At 38.5% G+C, this 26,937-nt stretch overlaps 2 protein-coding genes across 2 annotated transcripts; one reads left to right on the top strand and one right to left on the bottom strand.

The window, feature by feature from the left end:
• The first annotated feature begins 824 nt into the window (after nucleotides 1-824).
• On the top strand, nucleotides 825-4,700 carry LOC137276725 (large ribosomal subunit protein mL65-like). Its single transcript, XM_067808357.1, has 4 exons — nucleotides 825-1,822; nucleotides 2,493-2,607; nucleotides 3,052-3,219; nucleotides 3,644-4,700. The coding sequence occupies exons 1-4, from the start codon at nucleotides 992-994 to the stop codon at nucleotides 4,021-4,023; spliced, it is 1,494 nt and encodes a 497-aa protein (XP_067664458.1). The 5' UTR covers nucleotides 825-991; the 3' UTR covers nucleotides 4,024-4,700.
• A 2,451-nt stretch (nucleotides 4,701-7,151) lies between these two features.
• Nucleotides 7,152-26,929, bottom strand: LOC137276727 (coiled-coil domain-containing protein 87-like). The gene is made up of 31 exons (XM_067808358.1): nucleotides 26,780-26,929; nucleotides 25,168-25,374; nucleotides 24,666-24,738; nucleotides 24,441-24,490; nucleotides 24,214-24,327; nucleotides 23,745-23,816; nucleotides 23,488-23,584; nucleotides 22,833-22,914; nucleotides 22,455-22,608; nucleotides 21,739-21,810; nucleotides 21,246-21,336; nucleotides 20,993-21,044; nucleotides 20,691-20,733; nucleotides 20,212-20,349; nucleotides 17,633-17,761; nucleotides 17,353-17,453; nucleotides 17,126-17,189; nucleotides 16,888-16,989; nucleotides 16,484-16,600; nucleotides 15,795-15,955; nucleotides 15,613-15,664; nucleotides 14,605-14,793; nucleotides 13,274-13,464; nucleotides 12,003-12,118; nucleotides 11,541-11,658; nucleotides 11,175-11,241; nucleotides 10,838-10,972; nucleotides 10,506-10,620; nucleotides 9,578-9,639; nucleotides 8,763-8,843; nucleotides 7,152-8,293 (listed from the first exon to the last, which is right to left on the bottom strand). Exons 2-31 carry the CDS (start codon nucleotides 25,312-25,314, stop codon nucleotides 8,135-8,137), a joined length of 3,144 nt encoding a protein of 1,047 aa, XP_067664459.1. The 5' UTR covers nucleotides 25,315-25,374; nucleotides 26,780-26,929; the 3' UTR covers nucleotides 7,152-8,134.
• Nucleotides 26,930-26,937: the final 8 nt, after the last annotated feature.

Raw genomic sequence — 26,937 nt, forward strand, 5'->3', positions numbered from 1 at the left:
TATTTTTCAAGAGAAATGTGATTGAAAGGACATTGTTTTTACTGCGTCGTTGACTAAAAGATAATCACTCCAGAATGTGCAATTTACAAGCTAACACATTGAATGAGGTCCATATTAATTATCTTATTCCATATGTTAACAAACTTCTTTCCGTATACACTGATCTTTCCATCTTTCTATTGGAGAAGTGTGATTAGACGGACTATGACTAAGTTGATTGGTATGTTTTTCCAAGACAGTCAGTGAGTTTTGGTGTACGCCGCTTTTAGCAATTTTCCGCAATATGGCATGGTGTACCCATATGGGAGCATCGAACCCGTGTGATCGGTGTTAACTGTTAACCACTAATCTACCCCTCCGCCCCATTTTCAACACATGTATGCCTACTGGAATCTATTATTTAAATACAACTATTTTCAGAAATATGTTTTCAGCTATTCTGGATCTTTAAATGGCACATATCTACCTAAACAATATTTTCATGAAAATCATGGAATATCTGTTCTTCTTCTTCTTTTTGTTTTTGTTTATTTGCAAAGAGGGTACATGTAAGCCATCGACCCATGGTACTTTGGTCACTGTCCACAGTTTGTTATCATGTTCCATTATATTATAAATACAAACATACAACGTTCCCCACACCGTTTCAATTTGGTCGCACGGTGTGTGCTCGGTGAGATAAGTTTCATAATTTTAACATTAGTAGACATATATCATTAATCAACAGAGCTTCAGTATTTTCTCGCAGACAGTACAATCATTGCAGCACGTTTCATAATTCCAACATTGGTATAGGCCATGGTACATACATCATAGACCACACTAGGGACAGTACATAAATCATATATCACAACGAATGATGCCTATTTGTTATGGTGCCTTTTTATATATTTGTAAACACCTGCGCGCCAGCTCTAAGGCGGTTTGGCAAGAAATGGGATAATGTTTCTGTACAAGCAAAGCTCATGTAGTTGATACTAATATTTGGGAGATGTCTGAGAGGGTAAATCATGTAGACCAATCAAAGCATTTGCTGTATTCACATCGGAGATGCAAAATGGCGGCGGCCATGTGTAGTCGTGTTGATTCGGCTTCGAGGATTTGTAAACGTCTGTTGAAGGTGTCTCGCAGATACAGTAGTCTGGTTCACCAGAATGTAGTAGTCGAGCATGAAAGCCGAGACCTTTATCCACCTGTCAGACCCAAGTTCCCCGAGGGTAGCTGGGGAGCAATGGATAGGCGACAGGCATGGGCCTGGCGGACCAAAAAAGAAAAGTTATCAAATGTCACGTCAGTGAAAGACAGGATAGACATGATAACCAAGAAGAAAATGACGATGTGGAAATATAAGGTAGCGGAGAAATACCCCCGTGTTTTGCCGTATCAACAGTATGCAACAAAAACTCACCTTGTGAAGGGAATGCCAACTGTGTACACTTCACTTGAAGTGGATGAAGTTGTGAATAAATTAAAACCAGTTGTTATTGACACTATTTGTTTAGAAAAGGAGATACTTGCCAGGGACAAATTAGTTACAAAGGCTCTTCCCTGGGATCGGCCGGCACTTAGCTCACAAGTACTACTGAAAAGCTTGTTTAATGCTCTCACAACCTGTCTGTCGGCTCACTGTGATCATTTAACCACTGCACAGTTTGATGAAAACGTTCGTGTGGAAGCCTTCTGGGATCGACATGGATTTAGTCGTCAGAAAATACTTGACAATGATGAGGATAACAAGAAATATGTGACAGTTAATGAAAGTCGATTACAGGCATGTCAGCAAGCAGATTTTGTCATCAGGAGTGAAAACCCACTGCCGGAGGTACTTTGACAGTTTAGTTTGTCTTAGGACAATTTGATTATCAATAATTATCTGTTGAAAAACTTCCACCTGTATCTACCCATAAATGTCATTCTACTGAAATCATAGTAAGACTTCCGCCCGTATCCCCACTTGAATTTGATGGTAAGGAAATTTATGTTTGAGTGGTATTTCAGACGTTCAGATGTTTCAGTATGTTCAGATACAGTTAAGGAAACACCTTAAAACTCATCCTTACCATATGAAGAATGAACATGGTGAATTATAGGGGAATGCGAGTGGAAGTCTTTCCCAAATCATACCTCATCTGATAAGTAGTTTTAACACGTTTCTTTAACTGTAATAGAGCATACTGAAAGATATATCCAACTTCTGAAAATGCCACTAAAAGAAATTTGTTCTTGTTAAAGTCTAGTGCAGATATGGGTGGAATTCTCACTGCATCTGTTAAGTGGTGTATTGCATGTCAGTTAAATAAATGATTGTGATTGTCATCATGGTAATATCAAAATGACATGCTGATGCCATTGAAACTGTATTGATAACACTTGCATATTTCTATTGTTAGTGGTTGTGTATTCTTTGTAACATCAGAAATATATGGGTTCGTGTGCATGGCATATCCTTTGTAAAATTTACTACATTTGTGAAGTGTTGCTTTTTGTTTCAGTTTTTACCCCAGGATGATGAATTTTGCAAGACAGCAACCTATCCTGAGCTGGAGTATCACCCTCTTACATATGGTCAGAACTTCCAGAGGAAACTTCAGCCTTCAGTTGTTGCTGGTAAGTTTCTTTCACATTTTTAGTTTGTATATTGTCAACTGAAAACAGTGCTCATATCCATGTTGACTACTAGTTACTATTCACTAACCGTGACTAGTATCAATATATTGAGCATTTGACTGTTTTCAAGCTCAGTGCTTGTTAATGTTCTTAACATTATAACATGGTTATTCAAACAAATACTCTGTCATCCAATTCATTATTATGATTATTGTGTATCATAATTAAAACATGCCACTAATCGTTTATAATTTTTATGACATATGCCACGTTCAGATAATTCAGTATGGACAAACTGCAATTACCTGCTCCCAATACTGATGATGCAGGTTAAAGCTCCCAGCATCTTAATGAACAAGATATGACCCCAGCTGCAAAATCTTCAGATTACAGATGATGTGTCCCTTGCCACCACTATCATACAGTTATACAATGTTTCTACAGGGCATTGGGTTGGTGATCCATGTGAGTTTGGCTTGCTGACAGTATGTACATCAAACGAGGTGCGTGAGGATGGCCAACAGTTTAATGATGTTCAGCAGCAGCAGCTGTTGACAGGCATGGGGATGAACACTTCATTTACAAGACTTGTTGCTGAAGCTCACTACCAAGGTAATATAGTTCACCTGACAATTGGGAAGAAATATTGTGTTATCTGTGTCAGGATATACTAATTGCTAGCATAAGTCAGTTAATGGCGATGACCATATGTGTATATGTTCACCAGTTCGGAATACTTCCAAAAAACTTTTCCATTTTTCGTTTAATGAACCTGTGAGACCCAGTGTCTTGAAAAAGTTTCATGCACCAATCCCGAAGATTCTTTTAGTATCTGGAAATGGTGGCAGTCAGTTCACATAATCATCGTGCAGGTTGACATGGCTGGAGTGTTGTTACATAACTGTCAGCGTTGCAAAGAATCTTTGACATTAGAAATATGTACTGTTCCGGTTAGAGGCAAGAGTAAATCAGCTTATCACCAACATGAACTACACGTAATTACTATTCATACAAATCTCTCTATTTCCTTTCACAGGTTTCAGCTCTGCAATAGATATCACCTACCCATTCACAACCCAAACGATTTTAAGTGATGGCCAACGTTTCACATTTTTCGCCTACCAGCTAAACACATTAGAGCTATGGAAGGATGATGATGGCAACCCCCTGAGGAACATCTGTTGGCACACTCCAGAGATGAAACTGTACGAGACTGTGGAGGCAGGAGAAGTGAAAGGTTTCAATGACAATGCTCTTAAACACATAGTCAAGTTTCTTATGTTAAAGCCTGGGAGACCGGGTGTAGATCTGCGACCGACATTACCAAGAGAGGAGCCTGCACCCAGGGAGGCCACCACATACATTAATGATAAACCCGTGGTGGTGGTTGTGGAGGAGGAGGAGAAATATGTGTAACTTCTGTGCTGTCATCATCTGTCAAACTGGGTGGAAACCTTCATGAAAGCCTGTTAATGTATACAGTTACAACCTTACAAAAATGAACACGATGAAAACCCAAGTTATAAACAGTGTTCAGAGGGAATAAAAATAATAATTCTTTCAACAGATTAGTGTACTATTGCTGCAGTTTCCTTCAGTTAAAGTGCTTCAGAGCAAGAAATAAGAAACAGAGTGAAATGTTGCATTCACTACATTCTAATTACATCTAGAATCAAAAGATTCCCTTTAATCTTTTCTTCTATATTTCATTCTGCCGGTACATTGTTGGTATGCTTTTGATAATGTGGAAAAAACTACTACAATTAATGACTTTCTGTCCATCGCTCTGGTAAGTGAAGAATTCAATGTGAGAAAATGTTCTGGACATGAGTGAGTCATTTTCACCTAGGTATCAAAGTTGTCCTGGTTGCCAGTCACGTGTTTCAGGATGGGTAGAAGTGTGCACTGGTGTTAGACACGTAATCCTGTTACATGGGTCTCTTCAGCAGTCATAATAGTTAGGGTGTTGTAGTCAGGAGTTACTTGATCTATGAGAGTTGAGTGTACATCTGTAATGTTGAGTGATAGTGCCATATTATGAGGATCAACTTGTGTGTTTGTATATGACTTAATAAACAAGCTATTAAAACAAAGTTTGATTTACTTCAGAACAGCAAAGACATGAAAAGGGAGCTGGGTTAATGTCTAACAGCTTCACTCTCAGAGCATGCTGAAAAAACTTACTTAAAAACTTACCACAACCAACAGAACAGTGAAAACACCAGTGCAGACACATGAATCTCAAAACATGCTTACATCAAACAGATAGACAGTGAAAGGGCCAGTGTGTGGAGTTATCTCCCTTAAAGGCACAATGTCATGCTTTACAACAGTATGTTGTTATACATACATAATAGTGTATATCATAAACAATATTTTTGTCTATAGTATATAAATATTGGGGCATATGCAATCACTTTAGCTTCCTATTGATACAGTAAGACCCTTATTATCTCTTACAACTTGCCTGAAATCGGTGTCCTCCCAATACGACTACTCTCCAACTGGACTACTTCCCAACTCGACTACTGTTGAAATACTCATTTCAATTAGGCACCCTTTATAATAATGGACTCATTCCACTGACTTAGTTAAGTAAAGAACATAACATTTAAAAAAAAATAATTAAATAACCAGGAAACAGGACGGATTGATAATCCTCACTTGTTTGATCAGCTATTTGTTTATACAAACATTAGTTTTATCTGATTGCATCTTTAAAGTTGTGTTTGTGATGATCCTTAAAAGAACTGATCAAAGTATTCTTGTATAAACAAACAAACAAGCTTCAATGCAAAACAAAGGAGTAGTAGCAAGAGGTAGTAGAGAGTTAAATGTCTCAACGTCTCAGTTTTTCAAAACTTAACTATATAAGATTGGAATGGAAATTTCATGTTATAACTATGGCGAATGTTCAGAGAGCAGAGTTTGTGATATCACAGAGAGGAGCCCGGCAGGTTATACATCAGAGCTATAGATACAAGCTGAACCGCACTGGAGATACTGCAGTCTACTGGAGATGTGCTCAGACTGGATGCAAAGGAAACATCTCTACAGTTGGCGAATTCATTCGTACTGTTACAGGAGCACACAACCACCCACCAGAAGATGAGACATCAATGAAGTTGATCAGCAACCTCCGCAAGCGCTCCCGTGAAGAAACGACTGCAATTCAACAAATCTACAACGACGAAATCAACAACATCCCTGTAGAAGCTGCCGCCACTGTCCCGCCCTTGTGCTCTGTGAAGTCTGGACTGTATCGTCACCGACGCAAGACAACGCCTGCACTTCCAAAGGACCAATGGCAACACTGCATTACATGCAACATATGTTAAATTTAAGACCACCCTTTCTCAGTTGTGATTCTATTACCATGATTACGTTTTTGTCTTGAGTCCCATCCGGGATTCAAATCCATAATCTCAGAGTGAGGCATGCAATCGCCAGCACATAAGGTTAGTGATCGAACCCTGTTAGTCACAGTTGCAAAAATGGAAGCCTGACAACTGGTTGTCCAGATCACATACTTTGTGTAGCTCCCTGACAAGTGTGAATTGGCATGACTCACATGACATAAGCTACAGGTACACAATGCGTTACTGAAAGCCTTCAAATACAACATATGTTATATGTGTAATTATCGTTTCTCAGTGGTAGTTTCATTGCAAAGACAAAATTTGTCTTCAGATCTGTGTAAGAAGTGATACATGGAGCAGACATGAGGTTGGTGTGTTATCTTCTTGGACTGAACTAGCCAAATTTAGTGCTAATTATTGATGCTTGATGGGCAGGCTATGTCCACATGTACATGGACTGACTGTTGGAAGCTTGTTTTCTATTTGGTTTGAGAGTAGCAAAAGATGTCTGTGGGTAAGCATTAAGTTGTGAGCAAGTGAATATTTGAGGTAATCCTTCTCATGTCAAAGAATAACATTGTAAATAAACATGGCTCTTTTTCACAATTTGTTCCATGTAATGCCAACTTGGTTTAACCTGTGCTTGTCGTAAGAGGCAACTAACAGGATCAAGTGGTCAGACTCGCTGATTTGGTTGGCACATGTCATTGGTTCCCAATTGTGCAGATCAATGCTTATGCTGTTGATCACTGGATTGTCTGTTCCAGGCTTGATTGTTTACAGACAGTTGCCATATAGCTCGAATATTGCAGAGTGTTGCGTAAAACTAAAGTCACTCCAGCCTGATTTGTGGGTTGTTTAAGGTGCACCATTTTATACAGATAATCTGGTCTGGACCAGACAATCCAGTGACTGACATCGACAGCACTGATCCTGGCAAATGTGAAACAGTGACAAGCAAGCAATCAAGATACCAGGTGTCACTCCTGATTCTTTTGTCACTACTAGGTTGCTTGGGATCTATATTCTTAAGAGAATCCCAACAGGTGTTGCATGCTGTAAAATATTTGTACCTCAACTTTATGACATGACATGCAACTACAAGTGTCTCTGGATATTGTGGTGTCACAAGATGACGATGTTAAGACCCTACTACAGAAAAGTTCTTGAAATGAGAAGAATCTGTTTATCTGTTCAGTGATTTATTCAGACGTGTAAATCAACATATCTATTACAATAAATTGAATAATATGTAACTGTACAAATACTGTTTGACCATATAACAAGAAAACTCTAAACAAAATAAACTTTTAAAAACTCAGCAGTGATGTAAATATTAATTTTATCACAGTTCATACATTCTTGGACGGTTGATCATATGTACTTGCATGTAAGAGTGCAAGTAAACTTTTCACATTATGTTATAACTGGTTTCCTTCGAAGTTTAGGAATAGTCACTAACCCTTCCATATATGGTTTAAGGCAAGACTCTTCTCCTGGAATGTTTCAAATTTTCAAGAGAATATGCAGGTGCGTATGAAGATTATATCACATTTCTACTAATCAACATAAAAAAACAATGCATTCAAACCACAATCACTTCAAGCAAACAATGTAATGTTGATTTCTTTTCAAAAGAAATTGTGAACTGTAAAACCATATATACAGTTCTATAGTTTAAAAAATAATGGTAGCAGATACACCAAAGATGTTGTTATTTGAAATACCATACATAACATACCGGCTCTCTTTTTCTCTGAAATAAGTAAATTCAGCTGGCAATGTTAACCTACTTTGACAGAAACAGGAATATTTTCCTCTTTTAAAAATATTGAAATTCATCAATGTTCATATCACCTGACTTACCAATGCACAAAAAAACATTCTAGATATTAGCATTTATTGGTTGGCATTAAGAATTTTCAAGGCTTTTTGTAAACCTATAAATACAAAAACTAATCAAGCCTTCTTGTGAATATAAGGATTAATAAATTAATCATGTATCAAATACCTTCTTGCTGCACACACAAATACTAGGGTTCAGAGTCAGTGTGGCAGTAATGCCCAATATACACATTTGACCATCACTTGCAGAACACGTGTGTAAGCCAGGTATGCATGTAATTCTGCCCGACAAGGTGAAGGATACAGCAGTATGGCCCTGTCCTTTACTTGGCCTGCAGCTGTATGGGCTCCAGCTGGGCATGTTTGAGTGGCAGCTGTCGTGTGAGAGCCTCGTATTGGATGGCATGCTGCTTCCTCTCCTCTTGCAGCCAGTACAACATTTCTACACGGTCCCACTTCATCTTGTCTTCATATGGTCGACCCTGACAAATAAAAAGACATTGAAGTATCCTTGTTTCTAACTAGCTTACAGTTCTATTTACTTGTCACCTGTGAAGGTCCAGGGTAGAATAGGCCTTCAGCGACCCATGCTTGAAATAAAAGGCGATTAAGCTTGTCATAAGAGGCAACTAACGGAATTGGGAGGTCAGGCTTGCTGACTTGGTTGGTACATGGCATCAGTTCCCAAATGCGCAGATCCATGTTCATGCTGCTGATCACTGGATTGTCTGGTCCAGACTTGATTATTTACAGACTGCCACCATATGGCTGGTTATTGTTGTGGCGTAAAACTAAACTCACTCACTCTATTTACTTGTTCAGTCTACAAATTTAGATGTTGCGAGATAAACATATCTCATAATAATTTTATCATGATAATGATCTGTGTATTCATCTAAAATCAATCAAAGTACTACCAGTAGTTGGGACTCATTGCTACTATTCACCCACCTGAAATGTTATGCTGTCCTGGAACTTTTCCTTGACATAGTCAAGTTCAACTTTAATTTCAACTTCCAGGGCATCAATACTCTGAAAGAAATAATGTAAAAATGTTTTTAGATTATGGCCCCTGAAAAGTGGTACAACCCCATCTAGGATGCCAGTGTACCCTTGTCCATTCAGATTTTGTCTGACCGACAAGACAGGTCACAGTCAAGTGATGGGCACTCCCATACCATCAGCGAAGCCCTGCCTAAGGCAACCTGCTCCAAGATATTTTGATGTGCGTTAGCAGTGTTTCTTTGTTGCCAAACATAAGCACAGCCATCAGTTATGAACAAAACAAATCAATGTTGTCTGACCAGAATACCCTTCCCCATTACGTAAATTTCACTCATGTCAGGCTAGTCATGATACCTAAATATAGACAATTTCAGACAGTTCTGTAGCACAAACGATGATGTGGTAGATACTTTGTTTTTGATAAACCACTTGATGCTGAAGTCGTGTGATTCTGAAAAGGGCTATATCCTAAGAGACAAGAAGCATATCCTGCAATTGCCCTCAATGACGTACCTGCATTCTGCACACCATACTGCAATATTTAAGCCTTTGTCAGTATTTGCTTATCAACAACAAAATCAAATTAATTTTCCAATTCTTGAGCAATCAGAACAGTTTACTAAAACCTGGTATGTGCTTAATGACAGGTACACTCCTTGCATGTGATGCTTGCCTCACATCATAGAATTATGCATCAATGTATAATGTGCCCAAAGGGTTAAAATAATAACTGCCTGCGCAATGGCCATTACAAGTGTTACCTTGTAGTAGAAGCTCCTCTGTCTGGCCTCCTCCAGCCTCAGCACTGAGCTGCCCTTGTGTCCTGCATTATCCCAGATTAGACATTTTATCTTGTGAGTTGAGCAAGCGAGTGAGCGAGTGAGATTTTATGCAGCTCTTAGCGATCTTCCAGTAATATCATGGCAGGGGATGCCAGAAATGGACTTAATACATTGCACCCATGTGGGGATTGAACCCAGGGCCCTTATTTTGCAATGTTGGTTGCCCTAGAAATTCTTTACTTTGATGTGTCAATGTGTTAAGAATGGGCTCAAGAAGTTCGTAGAGCTACGAACATTTCAAGAATAGGTAGTCAAGTCTTCAGCAAGATGAGCTAATGCTTGAAGCACTAGGCTACCCCACTGTCTCTTGTCTTGTGCTATCATGCATAACCTGTGTTATCATTCATAGGTTGGTGCCAATCATAAAGAGGTATTGGTAAGAGAAGTCTTACTTCTTTCAAACAGTCTCTTTACATCATGAGAAATATTAATACTAGACTTAATAAAGTCCTTTAGGCAAATAACATTAACACAAAAATGTTTTATTGTTTCACTGAAGATAACCTTTCACATTATTCCGTTTAAATCACATAAAACATCCTAAAATCTCTTTCCATACTAGAGCCATGTTTGGTCAGACTTAAGGAGGCATAAAAAGAGATCTGTTAAAGTGTCTGGGGTGCCCAGTAGTGTTAAGATGGTTTGGTATAGTGTTGTACTTTGTGTTGAACAGTCAATATCAAAAGGACAACAGAGGTCCAGTAAAAATCAGTGATAAATGACAGAAACACTTGTATTCCTGCTCAACCAATGACGTTTTCCTTCCTACCACCTCAGTTGGAAACTTTTTAAGTAAAACATTGACAACATAATCCCCATGACATACATGCACCTAACATACTCTAACCTTTCTCAAAGAATCTGTTGGGGTCAGAGGCCCTTCGTTCAAAGTTTTCCAACTTCTCCAGCAGAGCCTCTCGTTTGAGAATCAGATCTGCTGCTGTCTCCCACTTCTCCATAACCTGGTGACCCAAGAATAAAATCGATCACGATTTATTTTTCCTTGTTTGGATTTAGAACTGTCATACAAAGCATTCTTTTTAAATCAACATATTTCGAATAGAACTTAAACCAATTAATCTCATAAATGTTTTGAACTTGATAAGAAGAAGTAAATGCCACATATAGATAGATACAGATACTGTATTGCTACTAAATGATAAAAAAAAGAGTTCTTACCTCATTAAGTCTGTCAAAGAACTCATTACAGCTATACTTGATGGCCATATCAAGTTTCATGCTGTCAGTCATCTTCAGACACGCCCACACATGCTCCAGGCGTTCTTGTGGTGTTGCTGGCTTCTGGAACTCTGCCTGCATGTGTAACAATCCAGAAAAAAATATTTGTCAGGATTCTATACATCAGACTTTGAAACAAACAAAGAGAAGAAAAAGTAACATTGATGTAAACTACATCTTTCAAAATCTTGACAAGACTTACACAATGTTGTGATGGTGATATGTACATGATAATTTTGTTAATAGCTTATCTATGTTTAACTGATAATTGTCCTACCTCAGATGACTTGGATGTTGCAGAGTGGGTTGTGCTTGATAGTCTTCCTGATGCTTGAGATGTCACTCTAAATAGAAACAAAGGGACAGAATTATGTGCAGTTTTTTATTTCATGATGTCCTAACCTGTCAATTCTCACATCTTTGGTGGGAGTCTCACATTCCTTTAATGAAAATCATGTTCTCATGGCCAAATTCTCACATTTTTTCGTAAAAGTGCTTTCTAAATATCACTATATAATGATTTTACTTCGATTAATGACCAAATTACAGTAGAAAATAACAAAAACTAAAGATTCTAAAGGGAGGACGCTGTTGCAGGAACAGATTATGGATTGACTGTAGCAGACATATTATGGTAGCTCACCTTGACTTCTCACGTATCAAGCGAGCCTGTCTGGCCTGTGCTGCCCTCTCAGCCAGTGTCTTGGCCGATTTACTTGCTTCAACAGGCTTTTGTGTCTTGTTAGCTTCTTCCTCATCAACTAAAAAAAGATGCAGAACACCAGTGTACCAATCCCCCACACATAGTCTGTAGAATATGTCAGACTGCTGATAACAAACCTACCTTAGAGTGAGAATATACTAACTCAGAGTGTGGCCCTGTTTGCTTGTTATACTTCAGTGAATGTAATAACAAATCTGTAAACACTGATTGTCTCTCATGCTGTCAACCACTTGTTTGTCTGGCCCTGACTATTATTAAAAGTCTGCTGTGATACTACAGAAATAATATTTGGCTCATGAAACATGTTCACTTCCACTTCTTGAATATGAAAAGGGCAACATACATTCTGACATCATTAAAAAGGATGGAACTACATTTTACCTTCTAAACCTGGGTCTTTGCCAAGGCCACCAAGGAGGACAGAGTTAACATTCCAGAAGCCTTCCTTGTACTCTGTCTTGAGAGCCTTCAATTCTTGGACCTTCTTGTCTCGCTCTCTGGCAGCAGAACAACATCATATTAGTTATAAATGTATTACATACCTCATACTACACTCACCGACCCAGTAAAGACTAAAGGCAGAGTTGAGTGAGTGAGAGAGTGAGTTTTACGCTGCTTTTAGCAATATTCCAGCAATATCATGGCAGGGGACACCAGAAATGGGTTTAAGATATTGTACCCATGGTCTTCAGCGTGGCAAGCAAATGCTTTAACCACCAGGCTACCCCACCACCCTTAAAGAGTAAAAACTCCCATAATACATATCTAAAGTGTGCTTCTCACTATATATTAGGTCAACCGCCTTTGAGGTTTTTGTTCTGGAGGGACAGGTTTTACTTTTCGTTAGTAAGAACCGCAGTTCTCTCATCCGTAGACAGACGCTCTACCGCACAGCCACCGGGCCAACGAAAGTGGTGGGGTTAAATTATCTACTTATTGTTACTGTCAATAAATTTATTTTACGAGTGCTTCAGTCATTGTTACGTAGCTTCATTAAATGATCATCTACATTATAAGTTATCACATCGTGTCAAGGGAAATACGGGGTTTTATCAGTCCCTCGTAAGGTTGTATTCCCCAAGCCGTATTTCCCTCGATACGATGTGAAAAAGCATTTATCTAGCTGAATGTTTTCACTAAATCAAAACAAAACAACACGCATCGAATTGATTTGCAGCCATGTTGACATCAGCTGTTCGTTTGACCTCAATGCACCACCATCCTGGGATTTCCCTCCCCCTCCGGTTTTACACTGTCTACCAAAACCTCAGAGGTGTGTTTTCTCCTATACATAAAACATTACAATAATATGATGCTGTTGTGATAATGTGGCATTCTCTTCCAGCAAACTGATGTAACTGTAGGCTATTACCCAATATTACAGAGAAACTATGTTTCTGCCATATTGCTCCACTGATTCTACTCATAAAAACATAACATAAAATGTTCATTTCTTTCAATTACATAGTTATTTCTCTTGTAACTCAAGATTAAAGTACTTGTTTGTCTCCAGAACTTCCAATAATGTAGGCATTACATGGCTTTTTCTTTGATGTGAACACTTCAAATAAGGGCAATGAAACTAAAAGATGTTGGAAAAAGTTAGAAACAGAAAACACTTTAACATCAGTAGGAACCTGTCTCTACTTCACCTTTGTTCTGTAGCTTTGATGGAGTGAGAGGACCTTGTGTTGTTCCGCCTTGGGGGGCGTGGCCTGTTTCTGATTCCTATGGTTGACCCTCCCCCTGTCCCTCCTCCAGAATCGCCATCATCATTTTCATCTTCACCATCATCATCCTCAGAGTCATAGAAATGGAACAGCACTCCCATGAAATCTGTCTCCTGTAACGGAATGAAACTAACTGAACACTACATAATTAGAGAATATTATATTAGTGCCTAATTGTTAGTATTTCACGAGCAAGAGTGAAAGTGAGGCATATACCGATATTTAGGCATGAGTGTTGTAAACATAGTACAGGCTCAAACATAATATTCTATTTATTTCTGACGTCAAATTGAGGAAAGTAAACCCAAATTTACTTTCAAACAGAGGCTTGAGGAACTGATTCCCTGAGACTCAAAGTTATGATGTCCTTTGTGATTACAGCTTTACTGGTGTACCAAAATGGAGAGAACACAGTCTTGGATTTTGATTTTGATTTTTTGCCAAAACTAGACATATGACACGTCATCACTGTCAGCATGCCCCTATACTGTCATCAGCAATTGCTCCATTCTAGACGGTGTACAGCAACAGTCCTACATGAAACCCATGGGATGACCTTTGGCACATGGACACTGTCTAGGTTTCTCTGCTGAAGATGGGATATGAAATACCTGAGGACAGAGTTAACCTTGACCTACAAAACTAGATGTCCAGTGGCATCCCAAATTACTAATTCAAGTGGCCATACAGGAAATATTAGTGTCTGGTAAAGAGTGAGTGAGTGAGTTTAGTTTTACGCCGCACTCAGTAATATTCCAGCTATATGGTGGCGGTCTGTAAATAATCAAGTCTGGACCAGATAATCCAGTGGTCAACAGCATGAGCATTGTTCTGCACAACTGGGAACCAATGACCTGTGTCAACCAAGTCAGTGAGCCTGACCACCTGATCCCGTTAGTCGCCTCTTACGAGAAGCATAGTCGCCTTTTGTGGCAAGCATGGGTTTGTGAAGGCCTATTCTACCCCAGGATCTTCACGGGTCTGTCTGGTGAATTCAAATGGTGTAGCATACAGTGCTGTAAGATGTTATGATTACTTTAATTACAGGAACTTTATTTTTCTTGTCAAAAAAATGATACATTGAATATGTTTGTTTCCTATATCCTATACTATAAGCGTCCTACAACAAAGTGTGTACAGGACAGACTTGTCTGCATACAAGCCTGTCTCCAGATTATACTGACAGCACAAAGGGAAACAGTTATAAAGTATCATTTGAAACAGACACAAATAATAAAGGTAAAACAACTAACCTGTGTGGAGAGGAACTTCATGTAGTCATCACTGGTGACGGTACTCTTCCACCACTGCAGCCACGATGCATATGTCCTGGCCATTTTGTCTGCCACCACACTCGGCATGTTCTCGGATGATGTCAGCGGCTGAGATGTCTTCGACGGTTGGTTGTTGAAGGCTGCATGGATCTTATCTGGGTTTGGAGTCTGATATGAAGCAGATTATTACCAATAGTTACAATGAACTGTTAACTTCAGTACTCATTGATGCATATGATACAAACATCAGAACATATAGTCACGGTTCTCACAAACTCATGCTTACAGTGTAGACAGAAACATGAAGACATCAACATCCACCACAATGGCAAATTCTCTCCATGATTATGTCAACTAGTCATGACTATGTCAAATGTTTTAGTGAATGAGTTTAGTTTCCTGCCACAGTGCAGTCTGCAAGTAATAGAATCTGGACCAGATAATCCAGTGATCAACAGCATGAGCATTGATCTACACAGTTGGGATACACTGACATGTGTTAACCAAGTCTGTGACTATATTACAAAAGTGGGATGAGGGTACTGAAAGGGTATTCTGTTCTGGAAAAGAGCACATCCAGCAATTTCAGTCAAAGACAAACTTGTTGCCATGGACAAATATTTTATTCACTCATCCAGAACTACCAAAAGGCACCAGTTCACCACCAGACCTATCTATGTGCTAATTTGGTGAAGAAATACTGAACGTTTTAAAGTTCTGCTCCGGAAAAGACAAATGTGCACAGATGAAGGGACAAACAAGCTTTCATGTTGCATAAGTATAGACAAGTTAGATACACCTGTATTAGATGTGAGTGAATAGGTGAGTTGGATATTACATCCGTTTCTTGCAATATCAGAGTAATATCAGTGAGGAACACTAGTTATAGGCTTCACACATTATGCCCATCTGGGGAATCAAACCTAAGTCTTCATCATGACACTTTAACCACTAGACAAACCCACATACTGGCATCAGCACACTTACTAAAGGTGTAAATGTGTTGTCTCCTTGGAAATTCTTTGGCGGACTTGAAGGTCTGAAACAAATGAACGGACATGACAAAGAGTGGTACACATAACTGTCTGGATCAAATCAGAATTTACTGCTAAATATAGCATCACACTAAAATGTTTGATACATTAGGGTAATATTTGTGCTGTACTCACGTTCTTGCCCAATTTTTGGCATCCATTTCTCCCCAGGGAGGGTCATGGCCTTTCCGGAGTTGTGGGTTTATGACTCTCTCATTCGGCTTCTTGGCCAATGTTGTTGAAGCCATGGCGCCAGCCAGAGAGATGTTCTCTGCTGCAGGTATTACCATCAAGTCCTGTAAATATCAGAGATTTCAAACATCCAATCTTCCAGTACTTACACGTAATATCGATTTAATGTAGTGTCTTCATTTATCATAACCTTTATGTATTATTGTAAAGAAACACCAGTGAAGATCCGGGTTAGAATTGACCTTCACTAACCCATCTCACAAGATTTGACTAATGTGATCAGGTGTTCTGACACGCTGACTTGGTTGACCCACATGCCCTCATATTCCAAGTGTGTAGATCAATGCTCATGCCGTTGATCACTGGATTGTCTAGTCCAGAATCAATAAAAAACGGACTGCCATAAAGCTTGAATATTGCTGAGTGTGGCGTAAAGCTAAACTCACTCACTCACTACTATATTCCATCCATTTCTTATGAATGTGACAAATGAAACATACTGATATGCTTAAAGCTTTCCTATATTTTCTGCTGTAACTTATCTTAGACAACCTAATAAGACTGTCTTACTCAAAATAAGATAAATATTATTTTGGGTTTCAGAATGTGTTTGCTAGGCAGTAAAGTCTCACATCGTCTAGGTCAAGATGGTCCTGAGGCACAGTCTTCATGATCTCACGGTACACCTCCCGGATCTCATCTGAGAGGAACAGGTTCTTGTCTAGACCCTTCACAGTAGCAGGATCCACCTGACACACACACAGGACAATGGTAGATGCAACAGTTTCACGTTAGGTTGAATATCCATCAAATATGTGGTCTCCATGACATGGCACCATGTTCCACTGTCTGTTCAAATTATATGACAGTTAAATATTGGGTGATTTGAATAACATCTACATTCATTCTGGGAGACATTGGTTTTTAAACCTTATGTTACCAGCATGTCTAGCATTGTCATATCAAAGGTTATATCTACTATTTAGACATATTGAATACAGGAAATAGTGACAACAGCATTCATTCAGAAACTTACCTCTTCAATCAGGTCGTTGTAGACCGTGGCAAATCTGTTCAGGGTGATAGAGGACATGCATACCCGTTCTGACACACGGATGTCGGATGTACGTACTGTCAGCTGCAAGCAGAAACATACATGGATAATGAATCTAATTTGTCATATGTGAAATACTGAATGATGCTTTAACAGTATATGCACAACATGTATATGATAATATCTTTTCTGTTTCAACATGTATATTTGACAGTAGTACCTCGTTTGAGAGCTTGCTGTTCACTGTCGCAGGCTGTGGATGAGTAGGGGCTTCGACAGCGATGCTGCAAAAGAGAGGTTATGTTCTGAATGAAAAGCACTCTCCTGCAAGATGGCATGAGTTATTCACATATTTGTGGAACTTGTGAATTGTGAATTGTCTCCCTAACACTTCAAGATGGCAAGGTTTAAAAGATGGATACATGGTAGTTAAATAGCTGCACTTACTGTTCGTCCTCAATCCTCTGTTGTTTCTTCTTCTCCAGTTCCTCCATCTTTTCTGCCATCTTCTCCTTCAGGCCGTCATGACGTGCATTACGGACAATAGCCTACAGTCGTAAACACAGGCATATAACTCATGGATGTATCTCAGCTTGACAAGATGTATAATGGCTGACACTTTGCAGATGGATGGGATAGGTTATTATAAAGCTGTAAATAATTCCTGAAAGATTCCCTGTCATGTTGGAATTCTGATAATGGTGAAGTCAACGAGAGAGTGACTGACCTGTAAGAGAGGAGGTAGATCTTCATCTACCTCCTGGTGAGACTCATCCTTCCTGTCCACCAACCTCCGCAGATCCTCCGCAGCATACTCCCTTGACCCAATTTTAGGCTGGTCATCCGCGACCTTCTCCTGCATGAGCAGAATGAATAAACATTCCAGTCGCTGATGGATATACTCACTGGTCTGTGTGAATATGTGTATGTCTTAATGCCCACTCACCAATATTCCACCTATATGAAAGCTGTGTTTCCATCTTAACCCATACAAACCACCAAAGACTGATATTGAGAACAACAATCCTGGCAGACCATGGCACACAATCAACGAAACCTGTCCCTTTTTACAAAGCTGTTTAAGTGATACGACTGTTGTAACTCCTATAATTTAACACTGACTTCAAAAAGCCGTAATGGTGAGACACCTTTGTGAAAAGGAACCCTTGTCTCCATTCCTCAAAGTGATAGTAGTGCTAAGATGATCTTAACTCCCATACTTTAACATGGACTTGGGACTGTCGTACCCCTACAGTTGCTTTCAGGAATGGGGCCCCTTTTAGAACAGCATTGATTCTCCAAGACCAGTACTAATATATAACCTTGAGTACCCAGTTCATAGCCAGTTGGGGGTATTCATCAGACAGAATTATCAGTGTGCTGATATAACATTCTTGTCACATTTATCTACATAGATTATATCCTTCAGTTAAAGTGTGTATATCAGAAAGTATAATGTGTATCCTTCAATGTCAGTTTTTCCCATGAAAGATAAACACTTACATAATAACTTGAATTGAAAACTGCATACAAACCAGAATAATTTTGTCGCCTGAATAACAATAGCACATAAGACACTTTGAACTGGCCTGAAATTGTACCAGCTATTTTGAACCAACAGCATAAGACAAACTGATTCTGGTTCCTAAAGAGCAAGAGCTTTGGATCCCGGTATATAACAAGCAGAACCTGGTTTGACAAGGAGACCTGAGTGCTATGACTGGGTGTTACGATTACCGCAAAACTAGGATTGCTTGGTACCTTAGAGGCCTCTAGCAATTACAGAAGGAATGCATGCATTTTCACCATTACTAGTGCCTGTGAATATTTTGTGAAGAATACATAGATAATATTTGTGGTGCAAATCAGAACCAAAAAGTCTTGGAAAATAAACTGTTTGCACAAAGAAAAAAATTACGTTTTTGCAAACATTCAGTGAGCTAGATAATGCTTGAGTGTATGACCTCTGTTTGTGTGAACATAGAGATTTGTCTGGGTTACATCCTCTCTTTATACTGGAGTACAATGTTTCAGGGCTTGTTCTAGCCACATCAACAGGTAGAACTGAACAGTAACTGTTTACTCTGCCCGTGACATCACAGTGCTATGACAATACACATGGAAGTCAATGGATACAGTTAACAAGGCCAGTAGAAGTCAATGGATACAGTTAACAAGGCCAGTAGAAGTCAATGGATACAGTTAACAAGGCCAGTAGATGTCAATGGATACAGTTAACAAGGCCAGTAGAAGTCAATGGATACAGTTAACTGGGCCAGTAGAAGTCAATGGATACAGTTAATAGGGCTTATAGAATACATGTGTTTGCATGACTGCAAGGCTGTGCTGTGTGTGGTACAATAGTGAGTGGAGGACAACACTGTCTTACCTGGAAGTATCAACACCATCTGCACTAGAACGTGTATATACCAAGAATTCTTACTGTCACATGCCACGCTAATTCCTTTCAGATAGGATAACATAGTAGATATACTTGTTAATGCTTAAACATAAGCTTGCACTTACAAACCTATTGAGAGTAAAATATATGTACAAGATTGTAGATGCAGTATTGAGCAATAACCACTCACTCATTATATACATGCATTAACATGATTAAAGGCAGACACATCATCAATACGTAATAACTGTTTGATACAATTTACCATCTACATGTAACTACAGCCTCATAAAACATATAACACTAACAGAAAGGAAGTGTAGTCAAGCAAGTAAATTCAGCTTTGGTATGAGATGTTCATCCCATAAAATAACCAAAGACGATGTAAGTTCTGATTTTCTCTGCCCAAAAACCTGAGCCTGAAAGAACTATTCCAATGGAATTCTTTAATTATGTTGTACAACATAACCAGAGTATTGATCTACATATACATAGAGGATACTAAGTGACCCTCAGTGTAATACCATCTTTATTAAACGAGTGAATTATTAAGTATCAAACGAGCAAAAGCAAGTTGGCAATATCTGTCATATTTGGGATTTCACCTTCTCAGTTTGATGCTGAATCTTTCAAAAGTTTCACGGAAGCATGTATAGTATTCTGTTTATTACTTCCAGCACAAACTGATAGAAACTGCGGCTACAGTGTGCAGATTCCTGGTTTTTCTTGAGTCAAACAAGGTCCAGTACCACAGCGACAGCAGCATTAGCATTGTTATGTCATAACTCTGAACCCTTATGACGTCATACATCTAGCGGTATTACTCTAGTGTAACATTGCCATAAAAATATTACACTGCAGTATCTTCCACGAGCGAGTAATAATTATCACAAAGTCACAAGTACCTTAGCCATGATGTCCCTCTCCCTGTGTAGAACTTCCAACTCATACTGGTGAAAGGGGTCGTCACGGACACGCTCGCTAATCTCCATCTCCTCCAGTAGGGTCTCGCCGTCATGGAGGTTGGGGTCAGAACTACACCGCTGTAACACAAAATAAAGACATGTTAATTATACACCACATTGCATGGTGTCACACACCTAATGCTGTTAATTTCTGTTAGCCAAGACATATTATTGTGATAAAGGAATTCAATCGAAATGAATTATTTTCATAAGTTCTCATCATCATGTCATTGTTTACAATTCAATTTGTTAGCAAATGAGCCTCTGAAAATTCAGTAATTTCACTATGTGTTATCAAATATGATAGCTCATTTCAAGTGTATAAATGATTGGGTGGTTCTGGTCCTACGATAATACAAAGAAGAAACAGTGATTGACTGCTAATCATTAATCCGTAACTGCAGCTGAAACTATCTTACCTTCAATAACACTTTCTGCAAGGATGCCTCCTCTTGTGAGAAACTTTAAGAAATAAAAAAGAATAACATAATCAGAGACTGGCCATGTATTCGGAGGTTATTAGATATGGATGATGAGTACAAAAATATGTCACTGTTTAAGAAACCGTCACACTAACAATTAATTAGTTACTTACATATGCTCTATCGGAAACGAGTGAGAGAAATTGGAAAGGGAGGGAGGGAAATTGTGAGCATGCATGCATGTATGCATACACTTCTTTTATTACATAACAATCAAACAAAAGAGACATAACACTTACGTAGAAGTTTTGGACTCTCTCTCAGAAATTCTGCTTGCAAGAGATCGAGCATCTAAACATAAAAAACATTTTCAGAATAAAGCTAAAGTACAAAATATATCTGAAGCATGCATACACAAACAAGTCACCACTGTAGAGGTCATTCCTCTGTCAGTAATAATGGATCATGAGAAAGGCAGGCCAAGATCTAATACTTGCACTGAACTTTAGCATTATGAATCTGTGAAACGTTAGATCCCTCAGTACAAAGTACCTTCAGAAGGGGAAGCCATGGCCCTATCTGGGAGCTGGGCCACTAGATCCATCAGTTTGCTGGTGTCCAGGCTTGGCATGTTGTTGGTCATCTGTTGGAAAGATCATACTGTAGTCACCTCATTACTGTCATGCTTATTTCTGGGGCATACATCACACGTGAAAATCAGAACAGGCCTGAATGTCAAACAATTTGATGATGCGCATCCCACAGGACTTCTAATAAAGGATTTTCTGTTACAATACATACAAATTCAATATCACAACTTATCTATAGCCTGTGACTTATAGTGAAATGGTGAACTGTACTGGATGGATTCAGGCATAAACATGTCATGAAGCTCCATCATCAAACAATGGCTTCAGGTCCTCTTTTCAATCCGATTCATGACAAATTAACATATTTATGCTAGCATAATGCATGAATATTTAGCAACAACAACAACATTCCACTGCTATACTAATACAACTTGGTAATGCCCTACAGGACCCACCTCTCTCACGTCGTGGTCCAGTGTTCGCATCCGGTACTTCTTCACCTTGGACTTGGGACGACTTGTTTGTATCTGACAGAAACACACGTAAATCATGGTGTCTCGGTTCAGTTTTAACCTGGGGCAGTGGCTTAGCCTAATGGTTAAAGCATCCACTCATTACACTGAAGATTCGGGTTTGATTCCCCACATGGGTACGATGTGTGAAGCCCATTTCTGGTGTTCCCCATCATGCTTGAATATTGCCAAAAACCATAATCACTCACTTACTCCATTTTAACCTAGAATTAACCTTTAGGCAAATAAGGAAATATTTAATAACCAAAGAGTGCTGGCCTCAAGAACACTAATATCATGAGATCTATTTTAAGTGACTGATGTAATGGCATTTATTTGATTTGATGATCTTGATGCATTATTCAGCACCTACAACATTTATCTGCATACAGGTGGACTTTACTTTCACCTAGACATGACATAAGAATATGTCAATCATTTATGACAGATGCATGACAGACACAGAATTGATGGTTTAGGGAGCTGAATCTATGGTAGAAAGGTCTAGTTAAACCCTTAAAGACTGATGTAAGTAAAGTCAATGACTAGGACTCAAACTCACACCTGCTATTTGCTGATCAAAGGGAGATAATAGATCATCATTAAAATGCCTCAGTACCACCAAAGTCTGGATAAATAGTTGTCATTAGTAGCTTTACCAGTCCTTCATAAGACAGTTGAGCAAATCCTCCAACAGCAGTCTTAGCCTTAGTGGGATGAGAAGTGAAGAAGTCCTCTGAGGAGGCAGACTCAGTTTCACCTTGGCCTCTCATGTCAGCAACAATGTAGCGACGGATCGTCAGGATGGTCAAACTATATATGCAGATTAAAATGCAACTACATGTTACTGAAACCCCAAACCAACCTGTCCATCATCAAGCTACGACAAACTTATTGCAATACTCATGTAATATATACATGCACAGAACTTACTAAAATCCAAACACTCATGTATATACACTTTCATAATTTTAATTTACTCATGTAATAACATACTTTCATGAAATAAAAGATGAGTCAGTATTTTTATTACTTACAACTTGCTGGCTTCCAGGGCTAGCTGGGCCTTGAGTCGACTCATGTTGGCAGGTCCACTGAACACACCTCTGCTATTTAACACTGCAACAGCCGAGTATGAACTGATCACACAGAAGATCAAAGGGTATTAACAAAGTGTAGACAAGAGAACATGACATGAAATCTAAATTGTATCAGCTTTTATCAAGATGAAATTTCAGGAGCCATTACTGGTCTGTATGTTCAGGAGTACATAGCATCTGGTACACATGAGCTTGGGTGCTGTAGCCTTGTGCTTAGAGCAACAGCTTATCACACCAAAGTATACTCACTCACTCACCCTGAGCTTTGTCGAGATAATGAGAGAAGAGCTGTTTGCAGACAATCACAATGTACACAGACTTGTGCTTAGAGCAACTGCTTATCACACCAAAGTATACTCACTCACTCACCCTGAGCTTTGTCGAGATAATGAGAGAAGAGCTGTTTGCAGACAATCACAATGTACACAGCCTTGTGCTTAGAGCAACTGCTTATCATACCAAAGTAGACTAACTCACTCACCCTGAGCTTTGTCGAGGTAATGAGAGAAGAACTTTTGCAGACAGTCACAATGTACACAGCCTTGTGCTTAGAGCAACTGCTTATCATACCAAAGTAGACTAACTCACTCACCCTGAGCTTTGTCGAGGTAATGAGAGAAGAGCTGTTCACAGACAGTCACAATGTACACAGCGATACGACGGTTCAACTCCTTGTTCTCCTCAGGACTCTGTAGAGTGAAGGAAAATGTCTGTGATCAATACAGTGTTTTCATACAAGATATTAATCACAAAAATGATTAATTCAAATTACATATTTGTGATAACCCACATTTGACAAAGCTTCTTGCATCTTGTCTCAGTAAATCCATATTAAAATTATGTACACACCAGAAATGGATCATCAATCTGTTTCCTGATGTCTGGCCAGATCAAGTTCACCTCACCCATGATGATACCAGCCTGAAACATGAAGACATGCATGATCATACATTTGTGAAAACAGTCTGATAATGATTGGGTTTTACATAAACCTACAAAAGGTAGTTTGAGTTTACCACCCACAACATCTCTTTCAAGAACGATTTTTGTAGAATATAGTTATGACTTATTTGCTGAATGGTTCGGATTGAAATTGGAAACCACAGACAAATGAAGACACTTCAACTTAAAAAAACACATCAAGGGAGATAACTCAAACATGTAATTACATTTTATCAAAATGATTAATCGACAACATCTTCTCTGTTTCACCACACTATAAGGCAGTACACTAGCATGAAAATGACCTATATTTGAACAGTTTATATAATTTAGTACTGAAAGCAGAAATGAGATAATTTATTAAAATGTACTGTACCAGATTCTGTTGATCTTCTATAGAGAGAAAAGGTACATCAGGTCGTGCTGCAATCCGACGCCTCACAAATTTTGTGAGCTGGTCTAGAGATGATGGCTGACTCTTGATCTCTTGCTGTAAGTCAACAGAAAAGTATGGACACGTTAAAACAGAATAAAAGAACTCTTTTCCTTTGAACTCATTTATGTTCTCACACGTGACCCAAAATAATAAACAAGAATACCTACATCAATGGGAGTGACTGGGCGTTCTAATTCAAGTTCCACATGTTCTGGTTCTAGAAACAGAAAATTGAAATGATTCAAATCATAAGTGTTATATTTTCTACAGATAAACAACTTTCTGATCATTCAGCAGACTTGAATATAACAATCAAATTAAAAACAGATTCATCTAATATAAATGTACTGATATATGTGGATACATGTGTGAATATGAACAGTTCTTCCTACCATCTTCATGTGGAAATGGAGCAAATATAGACAGCGGGCCAAGAACTCCATCAATACGATTCTCAACGTCAGTCTGAAATGGAAAAGTAATTGCTCAACTCAATTACTAAAGAAAATATCACAAGTATCTTCTTCTTAACTGAACCTTGGTGGGCGGTGTCTTTGTCCACCAAATCAGTGAGTCAGTATTTTACCTGACTTATCAAGACAGTGACACACTTCATTCATCTTCATGACACTGTGGTAAAGCTTTTTCTTTCAACCAGTTTAGTAACAATTTCATACATATTGTGCATATGTTTGCAAAACTTTGAAAGAATAACTTTAATCAAATTTATGAATTTCAATCATAAACTAATAATGCACATATATGTAGAGATTTGAAAATCCTAGTTGGATTATAGAACAACTTTACATTCATAAAGGGACCTTGTTTGAAATCATATACTGATCAACAGAGCCTGACTAATCAAGGTACATCCTAGAGAAAGATAAAACTTACATTATCATATGGCGGCCATCTCATGGGATACATAGCATCATGTTTCTCAGGTTTCACAACTTTGACAGGCTGGTATTTCGGGGTGCGGATCTTTGACTCCCGCATAAACCCCTTAAAGCTTGATGAGTTTTTGACTTCTGTAGTCATGATGAGATTACTTATCTGCTATAGAAGCATTCTTAATGGAGACTGTAACATTATTTCAAGCTGAAACAAAAACAAGAGTAAACAAGAATTTTTGATGGAAGGTGTTTCACACACACTTAATACCAGTTTATTTCATCACGTGTGAAAGGTGGTAAACAAAAACACATTGCTCGGGTATAAAAACAGATTCTTTCGAGACATTTTACTTCTTGTACCAAACAATAAATACACATGAATGTACATTTGAAACTATGCATTTTTGACAGCACAAACATGGATTTAACCAGGACACTATGCTTATGAATCCTGGTCTCTCACTGAAATAGTTTGGTGGCTCAAGGCTTCATACTGGCATGTGATTTCCAAGAATTATACTGATGTTACATTTTTCTTAACCGATGTTCTAGAGTGCTGATACTATGTCTGAAATGAAACATTGTGATTAGGTAAGAAAGGGAGTGTGTTTCTCTCAAGAAAATAAAACTTTGCATTCCATCTTTAGATTGGTTGAAATGATAAAAACAGACACATTTTTGACTCTGCACAACTATCAACAAAAGGCATAATCAGTGGGATATTTTATAACTGCATTATACTGCCAAAGCAACATTTTTAATTGTAACTGAGAATCTTCAACGAGAAGGAAGGGGCACACTGCAGATGATTTAGCCTTTCTCAACAAACATTTCCCAAGGTTGATGGTGGATCAGAATTATGTTTATAGTTCATTCGTGAACGTTCTAAAAGACACACTTGAACACATGAAGAGTGCATGAGTTACACATGACAAAAAATAGTTTTGAACATAATCTCTAAATCCCTGTAGAGTATCTGTATCACATCAAGATACATAATATTTCCAGAATATCTATTGAACGAGCAGCATACAATAATCATTATGTAATAGACTAATAGGCAGTGTTGGCTCAAGAGAGGGTTTTGGAGTGTTTTGACTAATCAAATTTAGTGAGAACCCCCTCTATTTTACATCTGCCCATCTATTTAACATTGGAGGGATCCAGAAACATTATTTTCATCAATTTGGACTCACTCAAAATTTCACCCAAATCTAACACTGAATAGGGCCTGGATAGGATCAGTCTGTCTTTTGTGGAACGTCGAGAAATGTTATTCTGACCAATAGAGAGTTAAGAAAGGTAAAAACAATTTTGAATTGTATGCATACCATCTGTAAAAGCACTTGCATTCATGAAACCTCTCAGGCGCAAGAATATGAATCTGATATCCTGATACAATATTGATCCATACTTTCGTGTAAAGTTAATACCTGTACTTATTTTTTTCAGTGCTGTAAGGCATTCTCAAATACTCTTCTATATATACGCCGGTTATCATGTGGGCACAAGCAAATTCAGATGCTACAATGTACGATGTCCGCCATGACAGTTTATCTTCACGACGGTCAAGTCAGGATGAATCTTTTCACAGAGCTACTTCAACTCACATTTGTGATTGAAACTTCTTTAAACCCAACATTGTCGTATAGTTTCCATATTAATCAAGTTTCCTTATGGAGACATTTCCAGCTGTTGCAAAATAAAGCCTGTATTTCCTTTTGTTGCTATGCAGAAACTCGCTTCCGGTTTCTCAAGGTGGGTATTT

Source organism: Haliotis asinina, chromosome 3 (assembly GCF_037392515.1).
Source record: "Haliotis asinina isolate JCU_RB_2024 chromosome 3, JCU_Hal_asi_v2, whole genome shotgun sequence".
NCBI lineage: Eukaryota > Metazoa > Mollusca > Gastropoda > Lepetellida > Haliotidae > Haliotis > Haliotis asinina.

Bases quoted from the DNA above. Each gene is read 5' to 3' on its own strand.
- LOC137276725 (XM_067808357.1), top strand. From the start codon at position 992: ATGTCTGAGAGGGTAAATCATGTAGACCAATCAAAGCATTTGCTGTAT. The intron at 1,823-2,492 runs GTACTTTGACAG...TTTTTGTTTCAG, and splicing joins GTGAAAACCCACTGCCGGAG to TTTTTACCCCAGGATGATGA. The intron at 2,608-3,051 runs GTAAGTTTCTTT...ATGTTTCTACAG, and splicing joins TCAGCCTTCAGTTGTTGCTG to GGCATTGGGTTGGTGATCCA.
- LOC137276727 (XM_067808358.1), bottom strand. From the start codon at position 25,314: ATGACTACAGAAGTCAAAAACTCATCAAGCTTTAAGGGGTTTATGCGG. The intron at 11,659-12,002 runs GTAAAATGTAGT...ATCTTTTTTTAG, and splicing joins CAAAGACCCAGGTTTAGAAG to TTGATGAGGAAGAAGCTAAC. The intron at 10,621-10,837 runs GTAAGAACTCTT...TTGGGTCACCAG, and splicing joins TCTTTGACAGACTTAATGAG to GTTATGGAGAAGTGGGAGAC.